Source organism: Helicoverpa armigera, chromosome 15 (genome assembly GCF_030705265.1).
Source record: "Helicoverpa armigera isolate CAAS_96S chromosome 15, ASM3070526v1, whole genome shotgun sequence".
Lineage (NCBI taxonomy): Eukaryota > Metazoa > Arthropoda > Insecta > Lepidoptera > Noctuidae > Helicoverpa > Helicoverpa armigera.
The window spans coordinates 5,035,418-5,056,620 of record NC_087134.1 but is presented as its reverse complement, the minus strand read 5'-3'; the positions used below and the strand labels follow the sequence as shown (position 1 = coordinate 5,056,620).

At 37.0% G+C, this 21,203-nt stretch overlaps 1 protein-coding gene across 1 annotated transcript; it reads left to right on the top strand.

The window, feature by feature from the left end:
• Positions 1-410: 410 nt before the first annotated feature.
• Positions 411-20,138, top strand: LOC110382023 (putative glycerol kinase 5). The gene is made up of 11 exons (XM_049845014.2): positions 411-727; positions 875-968; positions 6,779-6,948; positions 7,137-7,226; positions 9,889-10,003; positions 10,317-10,519; positions 12,209-12,440; positions 13,527-13,621; positions 16,867-17,030; positions 17,464-17,597; positions 17,842-20,138. The coding sequence occupies exons 1-11, from the start codon at positions 626-628 to the stop codon at positions 18,093-18,095; spliced, it is 1,653 nt and encodes a 550-aa protein (XP_049700971.2). The 5' UTR covers positions 411-625; the 3' UTR covers positions 18,096-20,138.
• The last annotated feature ends 1,065 nt before the right edge of the window (positions 20,139-21,203 follow it).

Here is a 21,203-nt window from a genome sequence, read left to right as displayed (position 1 = left end):
TTAAGTATTAGCTATCAAAGTTTTTATTTGTGTAATCAAATCATCTTTTTGTATAAAACCAAAAGAAGTAAACTTATTCTATAAAAGCTTGTTCTTACTACGTATGAAAAGTCGAGTATAAAACAAGCATAGACATAATATAGTAAGCCATCTATGAAAACATGATGAAAACAAATTGCATGGTGTAAAAAGAAAAAATAAAAAGCTTTCACTTGACATGGGTTTCATCAGTATTGCTTTGTTATTATTTTGTTGATTAAATAATTACAATCAGGGCAAAAAATTGGGTGATAGCAAACGATGTTGCTCATGAAGCTTTACAATAAAAGTATTCTGCGTGAAAATAAAACGTTCAGTGACAGTTGTTGTAAGTCGACGTTGACAATGCGATGGCATTGACACAAAATAATCACCAATGACAGTCAGCTGACAGAAATTGACCGACTGAAACCTGTATTTCAATTTCAAAGTAAATTGTATTGTGTGTCCAATCTAACTACACATACTACGTATTGTATTGTATTTTATCAAAGAGAAATGAGTGCGGCCGAACACGACACGCTATTATTCATTTAAGCTATCGCCAGTAAAATAGTTTGGTGACAATTCAGTGTAGATAAAAAACATGGAAGAAAAATATATTTTAACTTTAGACATAGGCACCAGTACTATTCGCTCTTTTATTTATAATTCAAGAGCCGAAACAGTTGGGAAAGCGGTTGATCAGGTACTTAAATTTAAGAAAATTTTAACAATTCTTGAAGGTGTACATAATACTTTATGCTATTGAGTTTGTGCATTTAAATGTGGCAAGCAGTTTTTAAATTCAAGTGGTTTATTGTTGATTATACATATTTTTTTCTTTATAATAAAGGTGGTGTTGCATTACCCACACCCTGGCTTCGTTGAAATAGATCCTGATGAGCTATGGACCTCTGTAGTCAATGTGGTACAAAAATCTTTAAAAGGTAAGTTATTTCATGTACCTTACTTATATATAAAAAAAAATAAAAACATAAAATAAGACTATATTATGGTGTAACTGCTTCTAAAATAATGAAGCCGTTGTTTTTCTATTATTTATTGATAGTTTAGCATAATAGTTGTTTGTCCCATTTCTGAGTGATTATCTCATAATATACCTATGGGGGGGGATGTAGCAAGCCTTCTCGTAGAGCGTCACCTATGCTCGGGCCCTCCCCGTGAGTAGCGGCATACCCGTATGCCGTGAAACCAATTGCTACACCACGATGACAAGTCAGAGAATTCACAACTTTGGCAGTCCACTCTCAAAGTCCGCTCTGCGCGTCATCTCGATCAACATTGAAGGGTTCTCACAGGACAAGGCGGATATACTCTCCGACCTATGCCGAAACACGCAGTGTGACATCTTATGCGTGCAAGAAACCCATCGAGATGCCAACCAGAGCCGACCACACATACTCGGACTGTCGCTTATCGCCGAGATCTGTCACCCGAAGCACGGTAACGCAGTGTTTGCTGCTCCCGGCGTAAGCATAACATCAGCTCAGTGCGTTTCAACCGATAGCGGTGTTGAAATCATCACAGTGGTGACTGGATTTTGCTCAGTCACCTCCGTTTACAAGCCGCCAGGCTCACCTTTCCTTTTCGAGGCTCCCGATAATTTCAACTGTCAGCAAATTAAAGTGGTCGTTGGAGATTTCAACAGCCACAGTTTAAACTGGGGCTATCGAAGTACCAATGCGGACGGTCAGGCGGTCGAGGACTGGGCAGAACTGAACGACTTGACTCTGATCCATAGCCCAAAAGATCCACCTTCATTTAACAGTGGACGTTGGAAAAGAGGCTACAACCCGGACCTCATCTACGTTAGTTCCAACATCAGCTCTCAGTGCAAGAAACTCGTCTGCCAACCCATTCCTCGCACCCAACATAGACCTATAATGTGCACTATCGAGCCTATTGTTCGTCCCATTACAGTGCCTTTTAAACGCCGCTTTAATTACGGGAAAGCTAACTGGGAACAATACTCGGAGTCCATCGATACTGCACTTTCCAATCTTCCGCCAATGCCACAAAATTACGACCGATTTGTGGACATTGTAACGACCACAGCAAGAAAATACATACCTAGAGGCTGCCGCACATCTTACATCCCTGGACTGTCCAAGGAGGCCACAGAGCTGTTAAAGCGATACGAACAATCGTTCGACAGAGACCCTTTCTCTGAAGACACTCTGGAACTGGGTGAGAATCTCCTTTTGGAGATTAGCGAAGCCCGGCATGATAAGTGGATGGAAACCGTTACCAACATCAACATGACACACAACAGCAAAAAAGCTTGGACTACTATCCGGAAGCTCACCAATGAAGCTCCACCAGCTGTGTCACCGAGTAAGGTAACGGCCAACCAAGTTGCTCATCAGCTTATCGTGAACGGCAAGCCAGAACATCGGCTTGGCAGAGTCCCAAAAGTGAGATATCCAGAGAACACTAGTGACTCAACCATCTGTCAGCCTTTTAATCTTGCTGACATTACTAGTGGAATAAGGGAGCTCAAGCGCGGCAAAGCCTCTGGAATGGACAATATTTCAGTGGAGCAAATCCAACACCTAGGCCCTGTTGCGGTGTCGTGGCTGCTGGAGCTGTTCAACAACTGCATGACATCAGTAGGGATCCCCCGCCTCTGGAGGAAAGCCAAAACCATTGCTATTCTAAAACCGGGGAAACCTGCTGATGATCCTAAAAGCTTCAGGCCAATTTCTCTCCTGTGCCACACTTTCAAGCTATTTGAAAGGTTAATTTTAAACCGCCTTGCTAGCCTGGTCGATCCAAAGCTGATACCGGAACAGGCTGGATTCCGACCTGGAAAATCATGCTGCAGCCAGACCCTCAACCTTACCCAGCACATAGAGGACGGCTTTGAAACCGGCAAGGTGACAGGCACTGTATTCGTCGACCTTTCTGCGGCTTACGACACTGTCAACATTAAACGCCTGCTGTGGAAGGTGGGCGAACTTACTGGAGACCGTAAATTTGTCGGGGTCCTTGGTGAGCTCCTCCAGAATCGACGGTTCCAAGTACACCTTAGCTCCGATAAAGTCGTTGGCGAGCCCAAAGGAATGGCCTACCCCAAGGCAGCGTCCTAGCTCCGTTACTATTTAACATCTACACCAACGACCAACCATCTACCCCAAACACGACTCGCTTCCTGTACGCTGATGATTTGGCCTTGACATCACAGGGATCTTTTGAGGAGGTAGAGGAAAACCTAAATAAGGCACTCGAAGACCTGAGTACCTATTACCAGGAGAACGCCCTAAAACCAAACCCCTCAAAAACTCAGTCGTGCGTATTCCACCTGCGCAACAGAGAGGCGAGTCGAACCCTTAACATCCAGTGGCGAGGTGTACCTATCAGTCATTGCAAGCTACCAAAATATCTGGGTGTAACTCTTGACAGGTCGCTCACTTTCAGGAAAAACTGCGAGAATATCAAGCAGAAAGTTGCCTCCCGCAACAACCTGTTGCGAAGGCTGACGAGCACGACCTGGGGAGCCTCACCAACGGTGCTGCGAACCACTGGCCTGGCACTCTGCTACTCCGCGGGCGAATATGCGTGCCCAGTGTGGAGTCGTTCCGTTCACGCTGGGCAGGTGGATGTAGCACTGAACGAAACGTGCCGCATTATAACTGGCTGCCTCAAGCCGACCCCGTTACAAATGCTGCACCCACTGGCCGGCATTGCCCCACCAGATGTTCGCAGAAGCGTAGCCTCTGGCATCGAGAGAGCCAAACTCGAAACAGACCAACGACACCCCATGCACAATTACACCCCTGTGCCACAACGGCTTAAAAGCCGCAGGGGTTTCTACAAAACCGTTGCTCCTGTCGATGGTGAGGCCTCTCGTGCCAGACGGGATCTTTGGCAATCGAGGAGTTTACTGCCCTCCCCGTTTGTCCCGCTCTTAGAAAGTCTCCCTCCTGGACACGATCTCCCGAGAAGAGCCTGGCAGTCTCTAAACAGACTCCGAACACGGGTAGGCCGGAGCAAAGATAATCGATCCAGGTGGGGTTTCGCGGGCGGGGCGGACCTTGGGTGCGAGTGCGGGGCTGCCGTGCAGACGATGTCCCACCTAATCGCATGTCCACTGTGCCCTGAAACCTGCTCGCGGGAGGACTTAATGAGCGCATCCGGCCGTGCTCTCGCTGTGGCGGAATATTGGGCTGACATAGTGTAGTCTCATATGACATGTCATCGACTCGAAAGAAGAATAATATACCAATTGTGCTGGTTTCAAAAATGTTGTGATAAGATAACATATCAATTAATGCATACTTATAAGTTGTGAACAAACATACTTGTTGAATATTTGTTGTATGGCACAAGATTTTTTAAAAAGTTTACTATAGATTTAATTATGCATAATTGAAATGACCAGTTTAAAAAAAATGCATACTAATGTCTAATAACTTCTGAAATTGTCTGGTCGAGTAAAAAAAGAATTGGGATTGGATAAAAAAATAATATTCATATTAAAAAAAAGGTATTAAGTAACAAAAAACAAAAACAGTGCAATGAACCCCACTCTCATTTTGGCAAGTAGGTAGAAAGTAAAGTTAGTTTCCAAAATCGTCAATTTAAATGCAATAAAAATATGCTCCAAGTCAAAATAAAAAACCCAGTTTTTTGAAACCTGTTGAATATACATATATTAGTTAAGGATTTTTAATTGGTTTTGTTCTAGAAAGGATGATGGGCAATTTTGTATGAACCCTGGCCTGATAACCAATAAAGTTCTAATGTATATTAGATTATTGCTTATACCCTACAGTTACTAAAATAAAATAGTTCATGTCGAGATTCGACCGGAAATAAGTACAGTCGGGCACAAAAGATTTATATTTTTTGCACAATTTTTTTTGGTTAAAATACAATCCATAGTAGAAAAATTCATTGTACGATGTATTTTCGTCAACTCATCACTTATTTAAATAAGCCTATCCTAGGCATAATTGTTTTAATAGCAAAATAAAACATAAAAACTTTTACTTCTACCACCGTATATTATTTCCATTATTGGAGATAGCATTTCCTCGTTCTGCGGCACCAGGATAGTCGGCCCTGGTTTGTCGAATTATTAGAAAAGTAGCGACCCACCCCAGCTTCGCACGGGAAAACACTATTTACTCACTATTTAACGGATGTTATTACACATACAAACGAGGAAGTCTTCAATCACTCTATCTTTGAATAGAATAATATATTAAAAAACCGCATCAAGATCCGTTGCGTAGTTTGGAAGAGTTAAGCTTTCAAAGGGACATAGGGATATAAGGACTGAAAAAGCGACTTTGTTGGTGATGATAGATTGATGCCAGCACACCTCTAATTCGACATTATATTTCAAAGCAAGATGTATTATCCTGGCCATTAGATGATGTCTGTGCAAGTACTCACGATAAGTATTTGCATTAAATGGGCTACGAACTTGACTGAACTGATTTAAAAAATCTTTTAGTGGTGGAAAAGCTACGTTATTTATAATAAGAAGATAGGTTTTCCTTATATACCATACCTACATGCCAAAGTAGTTTAATTCCATAGGCAGTCGTAGGCTTACAGGACTGATATCTTTTTTCCCCAGTGGTTAACAACGTTCCACCCATAACAAAAATTGAAGTTTAGGGTATAAGCTATCATTTGATATGCAAATGGATATTATTGGCTATGCCGGGTAAACTCACTGGAACAGTGGAATAGTTAAACCTTACGTTGTGAATACTCACTGTTTTTTTTATGGGCACCTGCACCTTCTGTGACACGTCCTGACTGATATTGACAATAATAATGCACTTAAACATCCCTCCCATATGCAATGAAGTGGTTCAAGTCCATGGGCTATCCTATGCTTTCAGGTGTTATATCTTCGTTCTCCGGTGGTTTACAAGGTTTTGCCCATAACAAAAAATGAAACTTAGGGTATAAGCTATCATTTGTTATGCGAATGGTTTTTATTGGATATACCGGTTAGACTCACCAGAATGGCGAAATACGTACACCATACGTTGTAAATACTACCTGCTAAATAATCTTTTTTTTTTTTCAATAAACTTGGAAAATATGGGCACACATACCTTGTGTGATATGTCCTGACTAATATGGACAGTAATATAATGCACTTAAACATCGCTCCCATACAAATTGAAGTGGTTCAAGTCCATGGGCTGTCCTATGCTATCAAGTGTCGTATCTTCGTTCTCCGGTGGTTTACAAGGTTTTGCCCATAACAAAAAATGAAGCTTAGGGTATAAGCTATCATTTGATATGCAAATGGTTTTCATTGGTTATGCCGGTTAGACTCGCCAGAACGGCGGAATACGTATACCATACGTTGTAAATACTACCTGCTAAATAATCTTTTTTTTTTCAATAAACTTGGAAAATATGGGCACAGACACCTTCTGTGACTCGTTCTGACAGTTATTGACAATAATAATGCACTTAAACATCCCTCCCATATGCAATGAAGTGGTTCAAGTCCATGGGCTATCCTATGCTATCAGGTGTTATATCTTCGTTCTCCGGTGGTTTACAAGGTTTTGCCCATAACAAAAAATGAAGCTTAGGGTATAAGCTATCATTTGATATGCGAATGGTTTTTATTGGATATACCGGCCAATTTTACCCATCATCCTTTCTTAGCTTTTTGTTTTTAAATAAAAAGAATATATATCCTAGCTTTAGCAAGTTGTGGTAATATTTTAGCTATATTTTTCTCATATATAATTCACAGATGCAAACCTCACAGCTGGCCAGATGACAGCCATGGGCATATCAACACAGAGAGGCACATTTATCAACTGGTCTCGTAAAACTGGCAAGCCATTCCACAAGTTCATAACCTGGAAGGATCTTAGAGCAGACAAACTGGTCAGACAGTGGAACAATTCATATATATGGAAGGTACAGTTGAGGCAAAAATCTGGTACAGTAGACTGCACATCAGTGGTAATTGTTATGCACCTTAACGCAATAGTAATAAGTCCGATTTTTCTATAAAACTGTTACCATTGACCTGAAGTTGACTGTACAAATGTTCATTTGGTAAAAAGGTTGAAAAAAAAGTTCTTATTCAATTTTTTCTTTTTCAGCTGTTCAAAGCAAGTGCCTACATATTGTATCTTATCCTTAGGAGCAAAAGATTTAAAGCAGGAAGTGTATTTAAATTTATGAACACACAGGTAAGTTTTTTTCATTTATTTATTTATGCCACAAGGCATTTTCTACCGGTCAACCATCATTTATTGTTTGCATCATACAGTTAGACTACATACATCCTTATTTTTATTAGGTACTTGCATAAAATAAAACTAAATATTTACAATGATGTTGCGAAGATTTCCTGGAATTGTGTATTTTTTCATGCCATATAAATTATCCATTTATGGCACCAAAACATATTTTCCGGGAAAATTGCAGAGCCAATAAGCATAGACTTAATGATTTAATTTTTATTATCTTACGGAAAGTCAGGCTTTAATATTCCCAGTAGTAGATACGCGTAAAAGATAGACGGTTTTAAAATAGAGCTTCCATAGAGCGATTATGGCTCTCGTCAACTATGGAGCGTTAGCTCCAAAGATCGACAGACTTCACAACAGTCAAAATGTATGAAAAAAACACTACTGGTCAAACCTGAGACAACAAACGGTAAAGTTATTTGACGTGAACTGTAAATCTCAGATCGATGTAAGTGATACGAATGGCAAACTGTGGCCACTGGCCAAAGTTCCCAAGTGACAAAAGAGGACAACCATTTATCATCATTTTCTTAATGGGTGACGGCAGTTAGTGGAGCGAGTGATTTAGTGCCGCGAGCTAATATTTGTATGACCTAACTATTTGCAGGAAATTGCTCTCGGTCAGTTTTTTGACGTAACTCATTCGGTACCTGTATTAAAAAATAATTTAATTTATTGTATTTAGCACATAATACATGTTATGATATTTTACATATCTACGGTCAAAGTCACAACAATGAAATATAATAAATATCTAATATTCAAAATTAGCAAAAAGACTAAATTAAAATCAGCTTCATAAAGGCAGCTATTTAATTATTCCTCAAAGTCATTGCAAACGTTGCAACCCCAAAGAGCGGTCAAATGCTGTAATAGTTTAATAATTATGAAGTAAAAAGAATAAACTGTGTAATGTCAAAATTAGGACGAAATACTTTGTTTTCATTTGTATTGTTCCAAAATTAATTAAATAGGTACCTACCGATATGCATCTACGTAAGTTTTCTGTAAATGCGTAAACGCAAGTAATGCCATCGGCTTTGAAGTTACGAATTGAATTTATTTTATTTTATAGAAAGTAAGTCGCGATTCTAAGTTTACGAAACACTAGCTTATGTTAGCGGTTTCAGGCGCGTCCCGTGGGAAGTTCTCCACGAGCACGGGTAAACAGTTGCCTATAGCCTTCCCCGATACTGAAAGAATTTTTCAAATCGGACCAGGATTTCCTGAGATTAGCGCGTTCAAGCAAACGAACAAACTCTTCAGCTTTATAATATTAGTATCGTATAGCATAGCTATGGATAGACCATAGAGTATAGATACACAAAAGAGGTTGACATCTTATTCAACTCGCTTGCATTATCAACGAGTGTCCTAACAGTCCATGAGTACTGATCTAATATTAGCCGCGATTCTTGTCGGAAGCGTGCTGCTACATTGTTTATACTGCTTTCTTTTATTTACACTGTTACTGGGTATTTATAGACTAGACTGTATTATTATTAAACAATACGCAGTAGATTGAGGGCATGTAATTGAGAAGATAAGAAGCTGTGAAGGCGCCAAGGCCTTTAAAAAACAGTATCAAGATACTAAACTGCTTTAGGAACTAATCCTACTTTAAAATTTAACAAACAACAAAAAGAAAAATAAAGTTTTTGGGCAAGGAAAAAGTACCTCTGAAAGTTTACGCAAAAACCTTTTTGGTGATGAAAAAATGGAAGAACTCCCACTCAAAAATAAATTAATGGACAGAAATGCAAATTACAACTAATTGTCTTGGAGTTCAATTGTTTTCAAATGAGTTAGGTAAAATAAAAAAATAATGTCCAACGTCTATAATTTGCATTTTTATTTGCACATACTATTGAATATTCAGTATCGTGAATTATTTTAACCAAAAAATCCTTACTGATACGATAGTATTTACTAGGTACGTTTTTAACTTTAAACAGTCAAACCGTTTGATAGAATGACGTATATTGAGTTAGGTCCCCTAGAGACCGTTAAAGCGTCCCCCGGGACGTGGGCGAAACCGCGGGAAGCAGTTAGTGAAGCTATAAATAGAAGTCAAATGTGCAGTGGTGCGATCTTTGACCTTTTCAACTCGCGTCCGTCGACAGCCGTGGGCGGATCGGCGCACTAAATGCCGATGGCGCTAAAGACGTTATTAGATGCACTCGACAATTATCACTTACCTAGTTAATAACAGTATATTCGTTCATGTAATCTTAAGGAGAAGTCTTAATATATTTAGGAAAATATGTATATTCCAAGTTTTCTCATATACGAAAACTTAATTTAAGAAACAAGATATATAATACGTCGATTACTGGGTCTAAGACTAACATAAACGTCAGTTTTCATAAAACAACAGTTTCCTATGACTTTTCAATTTTCAAAGTAAACAGGTGTTTTACGAGAATCGGGCAGTTATAGTCTTTGAAATTGGGCCATAAGAAATTGCAAGTACAAAACTTGTAAACAAATCAAAACCACATGTTGTTGACATGTTACAATCACCTATATCACTTAGCTAAGTAGGTATCTAAGTGACGTCAACTACGCTTATGTCTTGCCAATCCCAACAATGTTTTTGCAGACATGCTTGAGATTGTATTGGGCGTTCCAAAACGTGCCGGCGTTCAAGACTGCGGTACAAGATGATGATGCACTATTCGGTACCTTGGACACATGGTTATTATATAAGTTGACAGGTAATTATATGTTGTTACAAGCGGTTGCATGCAACCAACTCACAACAAGTATTTATCCTATCTTTTAATTTAACTAAGCAGATTTTTCGAAACGTAATCGTTACGATCAGTCGTGAAAAGGTTGCATTTCATTCTACATTTTATTGTATGATACATAAAGAGCCCATCTCAATAATTAAATTGATAATGTCATTACTTACCCATAAAGGCTCATTAAGAACGAATGAATTCCCGATAATCGCCGTACGGCTATAATTACCTCAAACCAAGCCCTCTGATATCGATAAGCTTATATCGATAAATTCCCCCACAGGTGGGAAAGTTCACATGACGGATGTGTCATCAGCTTCGGCTACCGGTTTCTATGACCCATTCACGATGCAATGGGCAGGCTGGGCCATGACTATGTTGAAGATACCCAGAGCAGCGCTGCCAGAAGTTGTCGATACCGCGGGTGATCACTTCACTAGTACTCTGCCATCGATATGGGGACATCCGATACGCATCCTTAGTTGTGTGAGTATTATTGCTTTATGCTTTGTTTTGTCTTCGTTGCAGTTCAATGCGGTATGAGGTTACATTTTTAATTGGCCTTTACCTCATATTTTATTGTCTTCATGTGTAGATGGCATGAAGTATGTTCTTTACCCACATTTTATAGATGGTTGATGATCAACGTGGAGTAAACGTGTTTTAAACGGAAATGATCATAAAAAATACAACATAATTACTTTTTTATTACCTGTTATAAGTATAAATTAAAAATAGACTGTTGTTAACCTGATTATAGGTAAATCTAGGAATAAAGGAATTTAGGAAAATCCAATAGACGTGTGTAGTCTGGTCTCTGCTCTAAAATAGATACGAGCAAATATAATTTCTTGGTTCATAGTTTCCTTCGATATTCCGTTTGGATTCGATATTGAAGTCAGTAAACAATAACAAAGTCCAGACGGTTTTTATCTGCATTCCGAATGTACATTAACATGTAGAATATTAATTGAAAATTATCAAGTTATCGAGTTTACTGCGTTCATGGCCAGCGCGTATAATGTTTGAACATTAACTGTACGTAAATATTGGCGTTTTTCTTATAATCATTCGATTTGTATGCAAACAAATCGATATAAGGAAGATCAAACCCTTGACTTTTCAAGGTGGTCGACTGTTTATAAATGTTGTACTAAAGTTTGATGACTTTGAGGATAACTCGAAAAGTTTCGAGGGTTGTTAAACTTGTAAAATCATACGCAATACAATGTATTTACTCACACGCATTGTTAGTCTAGAGAACACGGAAAATCCTGCTTTCAGAGGTCAAATAAACAAAGTCCTTTGTAGATTTTTTAGGGTTCCGTAGCCAAAATGGCAAAAACGGAACCCTTATAGTTTCGTCATGTCCGTCTGTCCGTCTGTCCGTCTGTCACAGCCGATTTACTCGGAAACTATAAGTACTACAGTGATGAAATTTGATGGGAATATGTGTTGTATGAACCGCTACAAAAATATGACACTAAATAGTAAAAAAAAGAATTGGGGGTGGGGCCCCCCATACATGTAACTGAGGGATGATTTTTTTTTTTCGATGTACATACCCGTGTGGGGTATCAATGGAAAGGTCTTTTAAAATGATATAAAGTTTTCTAAAAAACATTTTTCTTAAAGTGAACGGTTTTTGAGATATCAGCTCTCAAAGTCGTAAAAAGTATGTCCCCCCCCCTCTATTTTTATAACTACGGGGTATAAAATTCTAAAAAAAATAGAGGTGATGCATGCTAATTAACTCTTTCAACGATTTTTGGTTTGATCAAAGTATCTCTTATAGTTTTTGAGATAGGTTGATTTAACTGTAATTTACGGAACCCTTCGTGCACGAGTCCGACTCGCACTTGGCCGGTTTTTTCCTAATTACTGGCAACAAATAAATATTAAGAGTACCTAGTATTCTGAAAGAAAAGGTTATGAAAATAGTCTCAAACGAGTCGTTAGATATGGTCAATTAAGCGTTTATATGAGAGCTTATGATATAAGTAGGCACGGAAGAGGAAGCTACTCAATGGAATGGGCAACTTTAACCAAACTTATTATCATTTTTGATGTTCATAAGTGCTTGTAAAGGCCTGGAATAAAATGATTTGACTTTGAGAGTGTAGAGACTAAGATATAAAAAAAAAATGAACCCTTAACATATTCAAAATTTCCCAGATGGCAGACCAAACAGCCTCAATGTGGGGTTCATGTTGCTTCGACATCGGTGACGTGAAACTCACCATGGGTACTGGCACGTTCTTCAACATAAACACGGGGACGGAACCTCATGCCAGCGTGTCAGGGTTATACCCCATCGTCGGCTGGAAGCTTGGAGAAGAACTGGTGTTCTCCGCAGAAGGAGCGAACAATGATACCGCTTCGATTATCAAGTGGGCGCAGAATTTAGGTGAATATTTCGAGATTTTTTAAATCCTTATACTAAAGTCAAGTCGTTGATGTGCCCATAACTTAACTTATGTTTATCGAGGGGTACCTAGTAAGTGATGCAATCCTATATCTATCCAATAATGCTTTGGAGACCACGTAAATGTCGGTCAACCGCCTTACTTCTCCGCGGTTGGAATAGATTGCCGTCCCAACGGGTTATGAGCGTGAGGAAATAGATAGTACACCTGTTTCTGCGCAAATGCTTCTGCACTATCATATGTCCTGCTCAGCTGGCTGATCTACCTAGGGAAAATAGCCGACAATTGGCATTATAATTGTGACATTTGCGTGTACTAGCTACACGCAAACGTGTCGTAATATTAATCCAAGGAGGTTTTAACGGTCCTGTGAATTAATTTTATTTAATGTCGTGACTGTCCAGTCTTACGTTTATTTATTAATTTATGGTTAGATATACTGCTCGTTAGGCTCGAACAATAGCTTATATAAATACAAAAGGCCTATACAAAAAATATACACGAGTTTTAACAAAAATAAATAAAAATGTGCTGGTAAATTATATTTGCATTTTGGAATATAAAACAGCATTATGTAATTACATACCTACTTAAACTTTTTTTTTTTGTGTATCATAAAAACACGATACCTATATGAAGGTCATAAATAATGCAAAAGTATTTTGAATAACTAGTCTTATACTTATTTTTTTAATAGACATAATACCCGATTGCATCATATGTCAGCTTACAGTTTATTTTTGGCTCATAAATATAGTTTAGCTATTTAAAAATGTGACACTAAAATCATATCAGATACCGCATTTTAGTCAAATTGTATAATTATAGACAAACTTGTTTAGTTACATAAGTAATCATTCAATGCCACTAAAACTTGATTTACGATACACTCATCATATGAAAAATATTAATGAGCGTTGGATAGGCATTAACACACGATCGATCTTACATTCGATGCATGTAATAATTACTTATTATTTATATAGAACACCGATCTTCAGGCCAAATTCACTAAATAACCCATTTATAAAAAATATATTTCTAAAAATAAATAATATTTTTTCTAGGACTGTTCGACAATCCTGAGGACACAGCCGACATAGCGCATTCAGTTCAGGACACCGACGGAGTATACTTCATACCAGCATTCAGCGGGCTTGGGGTAAATATATACCATATATTTCCATATTACAGTACTCCTAAGGCCAATCCTACGGTTCAAGTTTACCAATAACAAAAACGTTAGTTTCTCTACTCTAGTAAGGCCCAAGATCAACCACAATATAAACATCAGTTTTTTTTATCTTTGCAAATTAACAAAGTAAAGTAAGATTCCATCAAAGGGATGTTAAAATGAACTACTGTTTGAACCTAGAACCTACATAATATTGTCCCTACATAATTTGAACCTATGTAGGTACATAATTTGAGGTATCTTAAACAAGTTTTTATGTTATACTTAGTACTTACATAAATGAATAGTATGATTATAACATTCTTAAAAATAAGTAAGTAAAAAGACACCTTAATACTTGAAAGGGTTAACCCAATTTCGCAGTAGGCTCGTCGCTTTATATTCCACTTATAACCAGCTTGCTACCAGTTTCATTATAACAATGCACCGAACGGGTTTCACAGCCCTGACCCGAGTGAGTGTGAAAGTATGCAACACTTTCACGGTATCGAGTGATGATTTATTGAGTAATCGATTGCTCAACAATACTGCCTATACGATGGAAAGTGATCCTTAGCTCAAAAAAATAAAGGATTTTTTGATATCGAGTTTCTCTTAGGTCCTTACTCGGATTTTAGATTTGTTACTATGTAAGGAATGAAGCTATTAGTCATGGTGAAAGAAATAGAAATTTCGTCGATTGCAAATAAGTGTGTACATAAGTCGTAAATTTTCGTGTAGTTTATGGATTCTTTGTATGTTGAACGAGTATTCGGTAAATGCGGCTTGTATGTATTATATTTGCGTTTTCTTGTATATTAAAAACAATATGCACGTGTACATTTGCAATATAGTGTTGATAAATTCATCCATTGTTACAATAATAACCACGAAATCCATAAAACTGAGTTGCATTCCGATTTTTTATCTAAACAAGTTTTTCAGTATTTAAAAAATCTGGTTTTAAATTACTTAACCTTTAGTTTTGACTAAGTTATTTTAAATAGATTTATGAATATTTTTTGCTACGTAAAATCTAAAAACAAATTCGGAATGTCTTAGTTCGCACTTCCTTAAATTGAGCAAAAAAAAAAAACATTATAATAAGGAAGGCTCAGACCGGATTATTTGCATAAGAAGGTAAACAAGGTTAAGGACGTCAAAAAAAAAAATTAGTATCCTAACTTAATTATCCGCTATGGGTTGGCAAAAGGTCAAACAAGGTCGTCGCTTGACAAATGTTAACGTGAAGTTAAAGATCGTTGTACTTATGTATACCTGTAATTGTGTTTCAATTAGAGGCTGATTTTTGCACAATGCCAAACTTATTCTTCAGTTTAGAGTTATCTGGTAGGTGATGGTGAAATATGGGTTCTAAAACAACTCATGTATTATTGAAGTCTCTACACAAAGAAAGAGGCTTGCGAATCCACAATAATTTCATGGTCTCGAAAAGGGAACCGAAACAATCTCCAAAAAATATAGGTATAATGAAGAAGTAACATTACAATTATACATAAATGTAGCTATGTACCTAATTAACTTCATACTTCTTTGTCTCATGTGAACTGATGTGCTCCCAAGTTATGAAATATTTATGTGAATACATTTTTATTATAACACAAATTAATTATTGCTAGTTTAATGTTGTGTAAGATTACAAGTTCCACAGACTTGTTTTTATTATTATATGCTTAAGTTTTTGTTAGTTATCGTCATACAGTAGTGTTATTTACTACTTTTAGTGTTTTTCCGTATCCAAAGGGTAAAACAATATTTTAGTAGTAGACTTTGCTGTCCGTTCGTCTGTCACAAGGCCTCTCTATCCCATGTACTGTTATAATAATATAATAATAAATCATTTATTTGCGAGAAATATGGTGTTACATTAGATCTTAATATATGTAAGTTTGCGTACTGAAACATATTTCACCCTTATTAAGGGTATGCAAAATACAAATACTTAAAACTAATCAAAAGCTAATATTTAATACTAGAGGATATTTAAAACTAAAACAATATATTTAAAATAAGTTAAATTAAAATAGCAATTCTTAAAATACGATAACAAAAGAAGAATAGGAACAGTACGGCGTTTAGTGGGCACCAAATCGACATTTACTTTTACTTTTGTTGAGGAACTCTTTTACACTATAAAAACTCTCTTTTGTTGTTAGACAGTAAAAGTTTTCACAGGTAATGTATATTTCTCATGCCGCTATAACAACAAATACTGAAAAGTAGATTACAATTTATATTTTAGGTAAAAACTTATAGTTTTATAGATATGGTACAGAACCCTTCGTCTGACTCGCACTTGGCCTTTTTATATATATTTTTTGCCTTGGTATATTCTACAATAATGGCTCACGTAGCTCTAACGTCAATAGCACGATAGCTCGCAGTTATAAAATAATAAAAAACCTTGTTATTATTATGTTTTGTTGCAATTACGGGCCGTTTACACATTATAATGAAAATTACTTCGGATAGCCAGATTAGTTACTAGTACTCACTGATTTAACTGATATGTTTGTAAAAACAAAGGATTGGCCATGAGATTTTTTTATGTGGGAAGCATGTAGTAATTTTATTATAATATATGTACATAATATTTCCGAAATATTAATTAAAACTATTCGGTCAAAACAGCTCCGAACTATTGCCCTTACAGTCGGAATAAAAAGCAGTAAAACTAGATACAGGTCGATGTGAAATATGTACGCAATGTTCATAAGTAAACCCGCATTGCATGTAGGATACAAGGTTTTTTGCTTTTGAACTGAATACCGTCGAAATATCTGCTGGTTAAACTAGAACTATTGTGAGTATATAGTTAGGCCCTAACTATATACTCTGGGTTAGGCTATAAATAGGTATAGAGCTGAGCAATTGTAAAAAATACGGGTACGTGAATTGGTCCAATTATTTTTATGGATATCTTGTATTTAAGTATTTCTAAGTATGTCTTGGACACCAATGACCGTGCTTCGGAGGGCACGATAAACTGTAGGTCATGGGCTGTCATTGAACGTTTTTGGCATTCGATACGGGTAGTCAGGAACCGGTAAGTTTGACAACCAGTCTAACCTAGGAGTACCAGGCTGCCAGGGTGGGTTGAGGAGGTCAGATAGTCAGCCTTTCCTTGTAAAACACTGCTACTCAGACTCATCAGATACATACACTAAGAATAGGACTATGCAGGTGATGATGTTTTTTAATTATATTTCCAGCCGCCATACAACGACGGCTCAGCAGCATCAGGGTTCATAGGCATGAAGCCGTCGACGACAAAGGCGCATCTTGTCCGAGCCGTGTTGGAGTCGCTCGCTTTCCGTACCGCCCAGTTGTATAGCTGTGTGCTCAGTGAGACTAATTATGCGTTCCATACTATCAGGTATTTTGGTTCACGTTATTTGTTTTTTGGAGATATCGATAGATGCTTAGCCCATCTCTTTGAACTAGTAAGAAAACAAAACTTTTGTCATTGTGGGGTTGCACTTAACAACTCGATTGGTCTAAAATAACTTCAAAAATTTTTGAGAGGAAAATTCTAATAAACATTATCATCGCCAGATTTTGTTCATCAAAAACGTATAATAAACCAATGTCATGTATAACCCACCCAATTTGTCTTAAAATCTTTTGGAACTGCCAAAACAACGAATATTACATTTCCAGTGCATTCCTTTACAGAGGATGCCGAATTTGACCTTATTGCATTTGTTTGCTTACGAAAACTTGCTTCAAGTGGGTCATACATATCATTGATTGATAGGTACCTACTTACATAATTCTCTAACTTACCTATTTTAACTAATGTATTCCAGACTAGACGGCGGTGTATCTAACAACGACTTCATAGCTCAGTTAGTGGCAGACCTCACAGGGTTGCGTGTGGAACGACCCGTGCACGTCGAGATGTCTTCACAAGGCTGTGCCCACATCGTTGGATATAAATTAGGTGAGGAGCATTTGTTTGATAGAGATAGTCAACATTGAAAATAGACCAAAAATCTGCGATAATAGTGTATTTATTGTTCGTCGCTTGAAGTACCCCTTTTTTTCGCCATTTGGATACATAACTCGTACTTAGCTGATAATAAAATCGTGTTTGCTTTCACTAATTTAGTTTTTGTGTCGTACGTAATCCGAGGAAATTGATTTCGTTTTTATATCTGCAACTGATTATTACGTTCAATTTCCAGGTATTTGGAAATCAAAGGACCAACTGAAAAAACTTCGAAAAATAGACTGCGTATTCAACCCTCGTCCTCAAATGAAGAAAGCGTATGAGGTTACGTTTTTAAGATGGCAGGACGCCGTCAAACGTATGTGTGGTTGGTACAACGGCGACACTTCGTCTCAAGTCATATCGGATTCTAGTAGTAATTCAGTGACGCCACAGAATAGCTTTAAGGTAAGTGCCGGTCGCAGGAAGAATGGCAGTATACCCAAATAGCGGTGGCTTCTGTGCCTGCTCGCGATATTCGCCGCGGGCTTGCCTCTCTGCAGGTGATACAGGCCTTTCAAACGGAGGACTTCCATCAAGGAGTTCCAGTTAAAAATACCATAGACACGTACTACGGTGAATAAGACTTATTGGTACCACAGATATAGAACCTATTTGAATGACTAAAAAGTTCGAACACCTTGGAAAGTTTACGAGATAGTGCCACCGCGTCTTATGTGCAGTTGACAGATGTCAGTTTTCAATGGATGACAGCATTTTTTTACTGATTGAGAGCAACTGTCTACTGCACCAAAACAGCCAGAGTCGACCCATATAATTTTGACTGTATGCAAACTAAACGACCCTTCGGAATAAGACTTGATAAATAAACCACAGAGCAAATAAACTTTAATTGTAAACTAATTTACCAGTGATTATGGTGAACTACTCAATATAGCTGTGAGAAGTTTAATTTAGTGCCTGTTACATTTAGATAAACTGAGATACTGTTAAGCTATATCAAAGATTTATTATATGTTAAGATAAGAATAATATTATGTATGAAATACGCGACTATGATACGCTTAGGTCTTTGTGTGATTGGCGTTTAACGTAGACAAAAGTGCAATATTTCTGCTCAAAGGTTGATGATTGGTGTCTTGACGTATGCATGTTTGGTTAAAAGGTACTACTATTAATTATGTTAGTGTGAATCCTGTTTTATTACTGCGTGATAGAGTCCATTATTGAGTGAATGTAGGTACTTCGGTTAAGTATATAATAATACCATGACAGATTGAATTTAGTTTGACAAACACATTATCAGTAAGAGTATGAAAAGAAAAAGGGAGAGAGAGATGAAGGGATAGGGACAGATGTCTCTGGTAGGGTTGTGACGCAGAATAATCAATCTTTTTTAGTTGCAAAGCATTGTCATTCATTAATAAAAAAAAATGCGCTGTGAATTTTTATTACCATTTGATTTGATCAGTGTAATGTTATTAGTAGTCAATATGAGATTATTTTCCGTTGCTAAGTATATGGTGGATGGTAAGAAAATTTAAAAGACGTAGTTTCAAGCTCAATGTAAGACTGGAGTGCTATGTTCTAGCTGTTATTATTTGTGATATCATTTGATGTATTGGAAGGTATGAGAAAAGGTTTAAATTTTGTACTTTCAAAATTTTGCCGCATTCAGTTCAATATAATAATTGTAAAATAAGCATTAAATTTTATTACGATATTTTTTCTCTGGCTTACAAAAAGAATATTACAATTTACGAGTTTCCTTAATCATTGAAAAGGGGTTTAACATAAAATACATATGTTTCGAGGAAAAGCAGACTTTTTTAGCACAGCAAGAAAGATTTGTAATTAATTTGTAGGTAAAATGTTTGCAGATTTTGATTACTAATTGACACTCATTTCTATCTTGCCTATTGCCTTACACAAAAAGCTAAATACAGCCGACTAAAAAAAAAAAAATACATGATGATCATAATATGATGATGTATGCAAATAATCTTTAATTGTGTGATTGATATTCCTGCTCATTTAAATTAAGTTGACATAGAAAGACAATATGTATTATATATTTTATGTTGTTTAAGTTTATAAATAAATGTTACTTTAGTCATTTCGTAGCTGCTAATTGTTCCTAATGTTAATTGGTTAGCTTTTTGTATCAAATCAAATTTTAATATCTTTTTCTACCCTTCCATGACATTTTATTGAAGTTACGGCTTCTAATGTTTAATATCAAATTTTAAAGGTTACTAAGTAGATTAAGTGTAATTATTATAATAATTTTATATGACCTATATGTAGTTAGTGAATTGTATTTGTAAAAAACAGTACATACTTTAAGTTTTATAATTTTTTATTAGGCAATTTGTATCCCTTGATGAGTGAATTATTTTCTTAAGCTTGTGCAAACATCGAAATCCTACAATGTGGGCAGCTGTTGGTTAGATGAAATATTATAATTATCATTTTATTTGACATGACACTGTAAAAAGAATACTTCAAAAGTAAATTCCATGAAATACTGAACTCTTGTGTTTTTATTACTTCATTCGATTTCACTGAAAATATTCGCCATACATAAGTACATACCGTCGCCTTAGAGTGAAAACCTCGTAAGTGCAAAAAATAAATTTTCAGGAAAAGGATTAGTATTCGATATTTTTTACGATTATCTTCCAAGAAATGCAAAAAAAAATATTGAAAAAAAAAATGCATTTCCGAGGTTTTCATTCTAAGACGACGATACATACATACATATAAGGTAGAATTCCGTGGATAGCGGCTTCGACAGTCGCGCGCGGCTTACGACAGTCGTCGGCCGCGCGCGACAATAGTCAACCTATGAAAATGTATGGCGCCGCTGCCGAGGTCCGCGACAGTCGCGCGCGGCCGACGAATTTCGTAAGCCGCGCGCGGCCGTATGCATCTCAACATGGTCTAGCGCTTAGTAACATCTATATAATTTTAGTAAAACCAGAATTGAATTGTTTTTTATTTAGTCGGCAAAACTTCGCTTTTGTTTTCATTACAATACAAATGCTTTTGAATCAGTATTGGGTAGTATCCTTCATCATTTCTACTTTTTAAAAATAGGGTCGATTGGTAATCTATTTTCATAATACTCTTCTTCTTCAAGGATATCAGTTATCACTTCGACTAGAGGGAACGGACGAACAAAATCTACTAATTTCAACACAATGCCGCACGCGGCTTACGAAATTAGTCGGCCGCGCGCGACTGTCGCGAGCCTCGGCAGCGGCGCCATACATTTTCATAGGTTGACTATTGTCGCGCGCGGCCGACGACTGTCGTAAGGCGCGCGCGGCTGCGTAAGCCGCGACCCACGGAATTCTACCTATAGGTACGAGAAGTGCAAACTTTTGCAGTAACTTAAACTTAGCTACTCAGTGTTCGATCAGTTTATTAATTTTTAATTGTAACGAGAATTTTCACAGTACGTTACAGTAGTTAGATTCAATATACTGACTGATAAAATCAATAAAATAATCTATTAAGATTGGCAAAATGAAACATAGTGCTCTGACTCTTTATTCAGGCGTCAATAGTGTTTTTGGTACAGATATTTTGGAA

Coding starts and splice junctions, on each gene's coding strand:
- LOC110382023 (XM_049845014.2), top strand. CDS start 626: ATGGAAGAAAAATATATTTTAACTTTAGACATAGGCACCAGTACTATT. Junction 6,949..7,136: donor ACAATTCATATATATGGAAG/GTACAGTTGAGG, acceptor TTTCTTTTTCAG/CTGTTCAAAGCAAGTGCCTA. Junction 17,598..17,841: donor CATCGTTGGATATAAATTAG/GTGAGGAGCATT, acceptor TTCAATTTCCAG/GTATTTGGAAATCAAAGGAC.